General features: G+C 38.6%; 1 protein-coding gene and 1 long non-coding RNA gene across 7 annotated transcripts in view; both read right to left on the reverse strand.

Annotated features, from left to right (window-relative positions):
* The window catches only part of LOC309807426, a 115,266-nt gene that overhangs the window by 19,003 nt on the left and 83,431 nt on the right, over positions 1-12,832 (reverse strand). The gene's annotated exons all lie outside the window — the stretch shown is intronic.
* The window catches only part of DDX6 (DEAD-box helicase 6), a 37,174-nt gene that overhangs the window by 19,003 nt on the left and 5,339 nt on the right, over positions 1-12,832 (reverse strand). For all 6 annotated transcript variants that reach the window (XM_082626983.1, XM_082626982.1, XM_082626984.1 and 3 more), the window contains exons 3-5: positions 10,860-10,923; positions 9,786-9,890; positions 33-162 (exon numbers count right to left, since the gene is read on the reverse strand). In XM_082626983.1, coding sequence (XP_082483109.1) covers positions 33-162; positions 9,786-9,890; positions 10,860-10,923 — 299 coding nt within the window. The remainder of the gene's footprint in view (positions 1-32; positions 163-9,785; positions 9,891-10,859; positions 10,924-12,832) is intronic.

Below are 12,832 nucleotides of genomic sequence, written 5' to 3' on the forward strand. Positions count from 1 at the left end.
ATCGCCATTTACAGTTTAAACAAACAACTAACCTTGTATATTGTCCTTCTTCAGGTCTAGCCGTTCAAGTAAGGGAATGAGGTAGGCACCGCTCTTGCCTGTTCCATTTTTTGCTCTAGCTAAAATATCCCTACCAGATAAAGCAATGGGAATGCTCTCCTCCTAGAAGAGATAAGACAATGCAAATTACTTGTGAATAAAAACAGTACATAAGCAAATTCTTCTCTAAAACACACTGAAAGTATACACAGCTCTTTGGTATTATTTTGAAGTATTTTACAAGAATAAGTAGAGACCAAATAAATCAGCAGGACCAGTCCACATCACCATCAGTATCAACTGACATTTACCAGAACTGCTTATAAAACACATACTCAAGTAATAAAAAAAACTGTATATGTAAGTCTGCATGTGCAAATGTGATGTCTAAGGAAGCTGAGCATCAACAACCAAGACGAGTAACTTGGGCTAACATCATGAATACATAGAGGAAAAAAAGCAAAGGACATTTCACAATTAAAAACTGGAGGAAAAGACAGCACAAACAATATTCAAAGGAAAGACTGTAATAAGATATTCTGAGACTAGTAAACCAATTTGACCACAATGAAAAATTGTAGGTTGGACAATTTATCCCTACACAAAACAGGAATCAGCTGGAAAAGTTTAACCTCGGGTCCTATTTGATTTTTTTTTAAATCGTATTACATATGTCCAATGTCTGTCTCACAGCCAACTTCTGTCCTGAGATGTGCTCAACTGGAGTCTCAACTCTATTCCAGTTATCTTGATCCATGGTCACATTACCAAGGCTGACTTCTCGTTTTCATATTTGGCTTAGTTTGTCTTATGTGTTTTGCAGAAGATAATATTTCTTATTAGGACAAATTTCCTAGACAATAGCAAAGGATTCCTAACAATTACTAAATATTAAATACACATATATGGAGAGAAATTTAAAAAGTAAAACAGGTATAAACAGAAAGGAAGCAGAACATTTCAATTTCTAAAACTAAACATTTTAATTTCTAAAACTAGAAAATTAGGAAAATAAATTAGGAAAAGAGATTCACAATCACTAAAATAATTAGCTCTTTCTGTGCTTGAGCTAATGATCAAAACAAGTATCTCTAGCACTTTAAAACTGTTACTGAAGGACTTCCCTGGTGGCGCCGTGGTTAGGAATCCGCCTGCCAACGCAGGGGACACGGGTTCGAGCCCTGGGCCGGGAAAATCCCACATGCCTCGGAGCAACTAAGCCTGTGTGCCACAACTACTGAGCCTGTGCTCTAGAGTCCATGAGCCACAACTACTGAGCCCTCATGCCACAACTACTGAGCCCTTGTGCCACAACTACTGAAGCCCACACGCCTAGAGTCCTGGCTCCGCAACAGGAAAAGCCACTGCAATGAGAAGCCTGCACACCACAATGAAGAGCAGCCCCCGCTCGCTGCGACTCAACGCAGCCAAAAAACAAAACAAAACAAAACACCGTTACTGGAGAAATATCTAAATCATAAGCATCACGACTTTCATTTCCCACCATGACTCTTATTCTAGAACCCCAATCAAACGGGTTAGATGGGTTCCATATGGTCAGAATAACTAACATAGCTGCCAGAACAACTCCGAAAATGATTCAGTGACAATACTCTATTATCTTGTTCCTACAGCCAGCATTAAACAGTCTGCTTATTATGTATGGTAAAGCAGGTCAAAGAAGAAAACCTTGGTTTTGACCCTTTGCTCTTAATCTCTTCCCTCCTACTTTGAGTCAACTCTATTAACCTTTTGTTGACCTGAAGGCCCATTATCCCCATCCCCATGCGTTCATTCTCTTCTATGGTTTTTAAACAGGCTACCTGCACACTACTCAGTTCTACAGCAGGAAAAAAGGCTAGGTAGTCTCCCAGTGACTTCCTGAATCAGGTTCTTTAAAAGGATAAGACTTCTGGAAACCATAAACAAGACGAAAAGACAACCCTCAGAATGGGAGAAAATATTTGCAAACAAAGCAACTTGACAAAGATTAATCTCCAAAATATACAAGCAGCTCACACAGCTCAATATCAAAAAGAAAACAACCCAATCCAAAAATGGGCAGAAGACCTAAATAGACATTTCTCCAAAGAAGACATAAACATGGCCAACAAACACATGAAAGGATGCTCAACATCACTATCAGAGAAATGCAAATCAAAACTACAATGAGGTATCACCTCACACCGGTCAGAATGGCCATCATCAAAAAATCTACAAACAATAAATGCTGGAGAGGGTGTGGAGAAAAGGGAACCCTCATACACTGTTGGTGGGAATATAAACTGATACAGCCACTATGGAGAACAGTATGGAGGTTCCGTAGAAAACTAAAAATAGAACTACAATATAACCCAACAATCCCACTACTGGGCATATACCCAGAGAAAACCATAATTCAAAAAAAAAAACACATGCACCCCAATGTTCACAGCAGCATTATTTACAATAGCCAGGACATGGAAGTAAGCTAAATGTCCATCAACAGAGAAATGGACAAAGAAGATGTGGTACATATATACAATGGAATATTACTCAGCCATAAGGAGGAACGAAATTGGGTCATTTGTAGAGACACGGATGAATTGAGAGTCATACAGAGTGAAGTCAGAAAGAGAAAAGCAAATGTCGTATAATAACGCATATATATATATATATATATATATATATATATATGGAATCTAGAAAAATGGTATACATGATCTTATTTGCAAAGCAGAAAGAGATTTGGACGTAGAGAACAAATGTATGGATACCAAGGGGGAAAGGGGTGGGGAGGGAGGGACTGGGATTGACACATATACATTTTTGAAACTATGTACAAAATAGACAACTGATGGGAACGTACCGTACAGCACAGGGAACTCTACCTAATGCACTGTGGTAACCTAAATGGGAGGGAAGTCCAAAAGGGAGGGGATACCTGTATGTGTATGGCTGATTCATTTTGTTGTGCAGTGGAGGCTAACACAGCATAGTAAAGCAACCATACTCCAATAAAAATTAATAATAATAATAAAAAAAGATAAGACTTCTGAATGAAGTAAGACAGGGCAGAATTAGACTGGGGGTATCCTAATTCCTATTTGGGGTTTATCTTTTGACTTAAAGGCCATTCATTGACTTCGATTCCTCTACTCTGACAGAAGCTCTACAGAAACTGTTTAAGGATAGGACTTTAACAAAGTAAGCTAGTCTGTAAGTTAAGATGCACTGTATTTCATCTCATATGGTGATCAGTATGATTAGCAGTCAGGAAATCCAGTATATCTACACCGTCTCTTACCACTGTTTGCTAGGAAGATTAAGTAATATGAAGCAAGAGAATTCAAGTCCAACTCAGACAGCTTTGAAACCCAAGAGGAAGTCATGGGGAGCTGCCAGGGAGAAGAGAAAGGAGGAAGGAAGCTAAATAATTTTTAAAAACTTACTGTGATGGACACTATGCTTAGATACTTAACGTTAATTATATCCTTTCAAGTTAGGTACGTTTTGTTTTACAACTGACAAATGGATCCTCAGACTGTTTTACCGAAGGTCACAAAGCAAGAAATGCTAGAACCAGGATTTGAACTTCGGTTTGCAAACAGAGAAATCGGTACCTCATATACCACTAAGTACAATGTACAGCCATTTTGGAAAACAGTCTGGCAGTTCCTCAAAAGGTTAAAGAGTTACCATATGAACCAGCAATTCTACTCCTAGGTATATACCCAAGAGAAATGAAAATATCTCCACACAAAAATTCGTACACCAGTGTTCAAAGGAGCATTATTCATTAACAGCTAACAGTGGAAACAACCCTACAACTGAAGAATGGATAAACCAATGTGGTATAGCTATACAGTGGAATATTATTCAACAATAAAAAGGAATGGAGTACTGACACATGCTCCAATACGGATGAGCCCTAAAAACATGCTAAGTCAAAAAAGCCAGTCACAAGAGAGCATATATTGTATGATTCCATTTACGTGAAATTGTCCAGAATAAGCCAATCCATACAGACAGAAAGCAGATTAGTGGTTGCTTAGAGCTAGGGGAAGATGAAGGGTGATTACTAAAGAAGTTTCTTTTTGGGGTGATGAAAAAATGTTCTAAAACTGACTGTTTTAGTTGTGTGACTGCACAACTGTGAATATACTAAAAAACAATGAATTGTATACTTAAAATGTGTGAATTGTGTGATTTATACCCTAAGGCCACCAAAAACAAAACAAAGCAACCAAAAACAAAAACAAAACCCACCAAAAAAAAAACAACACAAAAACCAGAAACAACCCCATGACCTTAAGGTCTGATTCTGCCACTTTAGCTCTCCAAGGTCCATGTTCCACTGTAAGGTCTAGGGACTGAGCCAGTATGTATTTATTGTGTTTTTATAACCCTACTATCCATTCCCCTTTCTTAGCAGCACCCTAACCTTCCTTTTGAGGAATTACATCCTCCCCACCCCAATGGATAGTCTAGCCAACTTCCTCAGCTAAATGGAGGACAATGACTGAAGTCAGGCTGGCTGAATGCTCCCTTCTAAGAACTCAAATTGCTATAGTGCATCCTATAACAATTTACAGCTTCCTGAGCCCTTTAGGGTTGCCTTGGTTCTTGGCCAATGCCAAGTGTGTTTCTCGAGACTTCTCCCTAATCTTGTGAATTCCTGATATTCAATAAATTTCCTTTTGCTTAATTAAGTTAACCCAAGTTGGTCTCTGTTGCCTACAACCAAAGAATGGGATACCTTCCAATTTCCTAGTACTGAGAGGCATTTTACAAAAGTATAGTGCCTGAAAAGGCTCCAAATGGCCCAGCTAGCTGCTTTTAGAGTAGCTGCTTCTTTTTACTTCCTAGGACCAGTTGAATTTAAGAACCTTAATTTCAGGGGAAAAAAATATGGGTACTGTGGAGGAGGTAAGCAATGGTTAAGACATCTACTGCTACCCAGAAAAAAAGGAGACGGAAGATAGTAATTTCAAAAAGAACATCTCCAGCTTAAGGAACACACCCCAATTTTACCATAGTAACCAATGAAGACATGCATTTAAAGACTTTGAGAATATAGGAAAATAATTCTTTTGGCAATAAATCCATGTTAGCAGGAGGAATGAATTACAAAAGGATTAAGAATGCTCTAATTCTTAACTATAAATTTAATAAACGACCAATTAGACTTGGTTAACAAAATAATTTCTCAAAATAATTTGACATTCCTGACTTGATATGAAATTTGGTTGCCAAAAGAAGCAACTTCCATGTTTCCCTCAATAATGAACTACTTGCCATTCTATCATCTTCTTACCTAAAAAGTCTTCAAAAGTTGTGCCTAAGGTCTGGAAGCAGCAAGAGCTGTTACCAATCATCCCCAAGTTAATACAAGGTTTCTCAATGTTAAGCAGAATAAGACAGACTCTTAGGTCCTCCAAAGAAGTCTCTATTCCTGTAAAGCTAGGCCTCAGAATGGCATGGTTATGCTACTCGGCACAGCATTCAGACCTAGAACTGGAATCACAGATGGCTGTACCAAAGATGTGTGGAAGCAATCTGTAGTATATCTGGTTCCAGCCTGTCAGTGTAAACTTATATCATCTCAAAAGAGTTTAAGTGCCTCCTTTTCCAATCTTATAGCCAAGGTGCAACTAAGTCAGGTCTCTTAAAAAAGATCCAAATGCAGGGCTTCCCTGGTGGCGCAGTGGTTAAGAATCTGCCTGCCAATGCAGGGGACATGGGTTTGAGCCCCGGTCCGGGAAGATCCCACATGCCGCAGAGCGGCTGGGCCTGTGAGCCATGGCCTCTGAGCCTGCGCATCCGGAACCTGTGCTCCGCAACGGGAGAGGCCACAGCAGTGAGAGGCCCACATACCACAAAAAAAAAAAAAAAAAAAAAAAAAGATCCAAATGCATATGACACCCATCTGATCAAGAGGATTTTATATCTGGAGAGGAAAAAAATGCCTGGATAAAACTGTAAAACTAAGTACTATAAAGACAATAGACACGTTTTAGGAAAAGAAAAAAAAACAACAAAAAAGTGAGGAGAGAAGGTAGACAAGAAGAGAATAGAAGAATGCCAGTCACAAGGTTGGATTTTACTAAAGGACTTCTAGATTTCTTTTGGTTCTAAAGTCCTAGTATTTATGGTTTGTTACACTGAATGATTCTAAGAAGCATGTTATCTTGTGTTTTCCATGGATTCTCAGGCAAAACAATAGTGCAGGAAAAAGCAATGTGAATGATAGTCTCAGGTATACAGAATAATACTTTATATTCATACTCTGCTTGCTATTTCAAAATACACCTTCGAGCATTGTGGATTTGGTTCTAGATCAGTGCAATCAAGTGAGTCACACAAATTTTGTTTCCCAGTGCATATAAAAGTTATGTTTACACTATACTATAGTCTATTAAGTGTGCAGTAGTATTGTGTAAAAAAACAATATACACACCTTAATTTTAAAAATAATAACCATCATCTGACAACACAGGTTGCCACAAACCTTCGATTTGTTTACAAAAAACAAACAATAAAAACCCAAACGCAGTATCTGCAAAATACAGTAAAGCAAAGCACCGTAAAACGAGGTATGCCTGTACACGACCTTCGATCCTCACAATAAAAACTCTGTGAGGGAGATCATTTCTACTTTACAGAAAAAGCTAGATGGTAGACTGGCTAAGTGGCTGGAGAGTTAATTATCTATATGCTATACCAAACTGAGAATGCACATAACAAAGTGAATTTTAAAATTTAATACAAAGGTATCAAACAGGAGTCAGCAAGGGTCCGTTAAGAATTAACTCTGCTAAATGAACCCATCTCCTTTTTTGATAAACTACTACATAAAATAAAACCCCATAACACTTATTGGGCATTTGTCACCTACTAGCCACTGCAGTAAGGATACTAACATGAATTACCTCACTTAATCTTTACAACAACCCCACGGTATACACTATTATATCAATTTTATAGGTCAGAAAGCAGAGGCTTCGAGACATTTAAATAATCTCCTTAGAAAGGAGTGGAGTTGGGATTCAACCCACACAGCCTCACCGCAAAGACAGTGCTCTCAAACACTTCTCTAGACTAAGTTCGCTTACAGATATCCATTAACCATAATTCCAACAAAGCAATACAACTGAGGGCCTATTTCCTGCCATGCACCTTGCTAAGTACTAGAGATACAAAGTTGAATGATACAGTAGAAGTTGAATGATACAGTAGAAAAGTGCCCATGTTTCACTCCTATAGATAAAATAGATTAACATGAACTATATTATGGAAAAGTAGATTCCTAAATATTTTTGATATCTGCACTCAAATTGCCTGATGACGTATAACTTTATCTTGATACTTTCTCTAACCACAACAAACTCCTTTCAGTTTGTCCACAAAGGCACACTCTCATCCCCAGGCAATCACCATTCCAGTGTTCCCCACCTGGAACATGGATCACTTCTGCCAGGTTGTTCCATCTTCCCTAGTAGCTACATATATGTGCCCATTACATTACACTGAAATTACCTGTACAATAAGCTGTCCTTTCCACCAGACTCTGAGTGCAGGAACACTATTTATCTTGTTCATCATAACACCCTCAGGGTCTAACACTTTCTAGGTCACTTGATACATGTTTGTTCAATGAAAAAGTACTCAGTGATGTCATAGAGTTTGTCCTGAGTACAGCTTGGATTCAACAGCTTCAATTTATGTGAAGACAACAAACACATTTATCAAATCTGTACATGTATAACGCATGTTTAGGTCTACAGGCATGTATGTGTATACATACATATATTTCCTTGCTCTTTTCACTGAAAGAGTGCCCCTAGTGCTTAGATCTTGGTCCCTAATACTACTCCCCACTAACTGGAATCAGAGTTCCTTGGAGAAATAGCTGATTCTGAGGCTGGAGAAGGGTAGCTCTACAGATAAGCTTGATATCATGATATACCAAAAAAAAAGGAAGTGCTCAAGAAAAACGAAGGGGGAAGGGAAGGGTGAATAGGTGGAGCACAGAGGTCAGTGAAACTACTCTGTATGATACTATAATGGTGGATACATGTCATTATACATATGTTCAAACCCATAGAATGTACAATACCAAGAATGAACCCTAATGCAAACTATGGACTTTGGGTGATAATGTGTCAACACAGGTTCATCAGTTGTAACAAATATTGCTCTTGTGGGGAATGCTGATAATGGGGGAGGCTATGCATCAGTGGGGGCAGGGATTTATGAAAAATCTCTTTTGCTCAATTGCTATGAACTTAAAACTGCTTTATAAAATAGTCTATCAGAGGAAAAAAATGAAAGAGGCACATTACAAACACAAAGGAACCGGCCTGAAGGAGCTCACACTGGCCAAATATGGGACAATTCGAGCACAAAAATACCATTAAAGGGACTTCTCTGGTGGCACAGTGGTTAAGAGTCTGCCTGGGGCTTCCCTGGTGGCGCAGTGGTTGAGAGTCCGCCTGCCGATGCAGGGGCCGCGGGTTCGTGTCCCGGCCCGGGAAGATCCCACATGCCGCTGAGCGGCTGGGCCCGTGAGCCATGGCCGCTGAGCCTGCGCGTCCGGAGCCTGTGCTCCGCAACGGGAGAGGCCACAGCAGTGAGAGGCCCGCGTACCACACAAAAAAAAAAGAGTCTGCCTGCCCATGCCGCAGAGCAACTAAGCCCATACGCCACAACTACTGAGCCTGCGCTCTAGAGCCTGTGTACCACAACTACTGAAGCCCGTGCGCCTAGAGTCTGTGCTCCGCAATGAGAGGCCACCACAATGAGAAACCCGTGCACCGCAACGAAGAGTAGCCTCCCCTCACCACAACTAGAGAAAGCCCGTGCACAGCAACGAAGACCCAACGCAGCCAAAAATAAATAAATTTATATATATATAAAAAAATACCATTAAAAAAAAGTAATTCATGACTCCACACTGATAATATATAGATACATAAGGAGGAGTTAGGGGGAAATTTTTATGAAGAGTAGTATATCTGCATTGCCTTAAAATGCTCCCCAAAGACTGTTTATTAGTTTTAAGGCGGTGGTGGGGAGCAATAATTATACAGTAGAAAAATCAAGACACCACTTCGAAAGGGTAATCAAAATTAAAATCACCCTTGAGGAATAGATGAACACTATACCTCCAAATGTGACTTCTGCAGTATTCTGGCTAAGAATGCATAACTTGAATCTAATCACATGGAAATATGAGACAAACCCAAAATGAGGAATGTTCTACTGGAGGAAAAAAAAAAGGGGGCCATATTTTTAACATGTCAATGTCATAAAAGACAAAAAAAGAATAGGGAAATGCTCACTACTAAAAGAGATGTAACCATTATATGCAATACCTGATCCTAGGATGGGTCCTGTACGGAAGAGAAAAAAAATGCTTTAAAACAAAATCTGGGGGCCAATTAAAAATAATACTATAAATGACAGATGAGATAGAAATATTGCATTAAAGTTAAATTGACTGAACATAACTGTACTATGATTATTCAAGAGACTATCCCTATTCTTAGGAAATACACACTGAAATATTTAGAAATAAAGGGCCATGATTTTGTAACTTTCCATTTAAAGGTTCAGAAAGTGTGTATGCCTGTGTGTACATATATATATGTGTGTGTATACAAACTGGAGAGAATTGGTGTTTCACTGTATCATTCCCGCAGATCAAAAAGTGTGTAACGCTTAACTCATAACATTATACATATGATAAAAAAGGGGAAACATACCTGAATAGGAGATGGCTTTTCCCAGCCCATTTCAAAAATTCCCATCAGCAACTCCCGTTTCAAACAGTAATCTTCAAACTCATTTCCTTTTGTGGAGGTCACATCCTGGTCAAACAAAAACAGACAAACGACATCAGAAGAATGAGGTACAACTGGGTTTCTTTGGTAATTAGCATGCTTAATAAAGGGTTTGAGAGACTAATTCTTTACCCCATTTAAAATATAAATATATGCATATTAGTTCTGTCTTGATCTATAGTTCAACTGAAAAATAACCACTCTCTTTAACACACACAAGCCATTTAAAAACTATGTTTTGGGGAAAGACCAGCCACCCTGTGGTCATTTTTCTCTAAGGACTGATGGAATACTGTTATTTCTATATAAGTATCAAACCACAAGATATGAAGTCAAACCCTAGCTCCACCATGCACTGCCTACAAATACCCTAGTCTAAACCAGGGTTTCTCAAGTCCAGCACTACTGACATTTCGGCCAGAAAATTCTTTGCTCTTAGGGGCTGTTCTGTAGCATCCCTTCAGCTGTGATAACCAAAAATGTCTCCAGTTATTGCTAAATGCTTCATAGGGGACAAAAACTGCCCTTGGTTGAAAACACTGGGCTAAGAGAACTAACCTCTCAACTTCAGTTTTCTCATCCACAAAATGTGGACAATACCTACCCTGAAACTTACTGTGCTGATGGAAACAAGAGAATTTTGAGAAAATGCCTTGAAAACCATAAAAGCGTCCCACAAGAGATAAGATATATATACGTATAAACACAATATTTAATATATAAATTATATATTAAATACTGTATATATAGTAATTATTGTATTGTATACTGTATATTAAATATTACATTATATATTACAATAATGTGTATACATACACATTATTACTAATTCCTCCAAATAGTGGAAATTTTGGGCAACTCATCATACATGAGTTATACAATTTCAACCACTTCGACTTACTTAAGAGTAAACACAGTGCCTGTTATCATTAAATAACTACTTCACTTTTAGAGTTTCCGCATAATTTTTCCACTTGAATGTTACAACCAACTTACCGAAGTTTTGATTCTTAGATCCTTTGGAGGGAGTTTTAAAGTCTTTTTCCAGTCATCACCAGGTCTAGAGAGAATACAGTAAAATTGAAGTAACAGAATTCACAGCATTAGTATTCTAAAATACAAAGATAAGTCATCTCGATTATAATTCTAAAAAGCACACTAAGTTTAATATATTGCCGTTTACTTAAGAATACAGGTAACAAAAGAGATAAACAATTTTAGAAAAACTGTTTTCTTACAAAGCACAACAATCTAGGGAGAATTTTAAAAAATCAAGAATAGAAGGGAGTAAGGTATCCATCCTCTTAAGAGAAGCAAAGTTGTATACAGTCCAACCATTTTCAAAACTAGTAACCCATATGTTTTGTTTGACCTATATAGTGTGTGTTTTAATTTAAATTAGTGGCCAACATTAAAAAATTAGGAGATTTTGTGTAAAAGTCCAGATTCTGGATTTTCTTGAAAAAACCTGAAGCTTTAGCAACACTGGTTCCAAATTTCTGCATGGCAACAGTTTGATAGAGCTTAGTAAATAGAGTTTAAAATCAAGTGGTTGATGCCTTTTAATAGGGCAAGTACCCTCTAATCTGGCAGTCCCCTATAGGCACCTGAGTTTGTAACTCTTGGTGACTAGTAAAAGGCAAGGAATCTATAAAGTTTCAGACGAGTTCAAGCCCTGACTCTTCTACATATTAGTTCTATGACCTTGGAACAGTTACTTTCCTAAACCTCCATTCTCTCATATATAAAATGGGATAAAAATTACATAAAATAATTTCTATAAAGCACTCAGCACAGTGCCTGGCAAAAGAACTCGGTATTAGCTGTTAGCAAACATCTCTCTTAATCTTTTTTACTGGGGATGCCTGAAACCATGAAAGAAAATAACAACGAAAACGTAATAAAAAATTTTCTTTTTGGTCAGGTAAGAACTTCAAATAATATAATACCCAAAGCATCTAACAGAAAAAAGAATGTCAATAAAGCAGACAATTGCTTTCAACTGTGTCTTTAAAATAAATAAGCTTTCACTGATTTAACTGTAACAACTCATATAATTAGAGCACCCCAAACATCTCAAGAGTCTTGATTGAGAAAGATAAGCATATTATTTTACTTAAACCTAGGTCCCACATAATCCAAGATACTGTAACACAGGGAACTATCTGCTACCAATCCAAGGGTACTAAAGCCTTTCACCCCAGTCTATACCATAGCAAAGTTTGGTATAACAAAAATGTCAATTGAACATCCTAGTAAGCCAGCTTGCCACATTGCCAAATTCACTAAATAGTGGATAAAAATGCGGGAAGATACAACGCAAAATCTGCCTACAAAAAAAATTTATAATCTTAGGAGGTTAATTTTTTTTTTTTTTTTTTTGCGGTATGTGGGTCTCTCACTGTTGTGGCCTCTCCCACTGCGGAGCACAGGCTCCGGACGCGCAGACTCAGCGGCCATGGCTCACGGGCCCAGCCGCTCCGTGGCATGTGGGATCTTCCCGGACCGGGGCACGAACCCGTGTCCCCTGCATCGGCAGGCAGACTCTCAACCACTGCACCACCAGGGAAGCCCAAAAAAAAATTTTAATGAGAAAATAAGTGATAGAGATAGGTATTAGAAGAGCTCTGAGCCATGGGATCTAGAAGTCTTCATAGAAGAGATGACATTTAAACTGAGATTTAAAGATCCACAGAATTGAAAAGAAACCATTAATCCTAGGAAAAGCAAAAAAAAAAAAAAAAAAAAAGGTAAAATCCACTGTTGTCTCAAATCTGAGTTCAAGTAGAAAATACTCTCAAAATGAAATAATGAGGGCTTCCCTGGTGGCGCAGTGGTTGAGAGTCCGCCTGCCGATGCAGGGGACACGGGTTCGTGCCCCGGTCCGGGAAGATCCCACATGCCACGGAGCGGCTGGGCCCGTGCGCCATGGCCGCTGAGCCTGCGCGTCTGGAGCCTGTGCTCCGCAA

The sequence above is a fragment of the Mesoplodon mirus genome, assembly GCF_964341445.2.
Source record: "Mesoplodon mirus genome assembly, chromosome: 7".
In the NCBI taxonomy this organism is placed as follows: Eukaryota; Metazoa; Chordata; class Mammalia; order Artiodactyla; family Ziphiidae; genus Mesoplodon; species Mesoplodon mirus.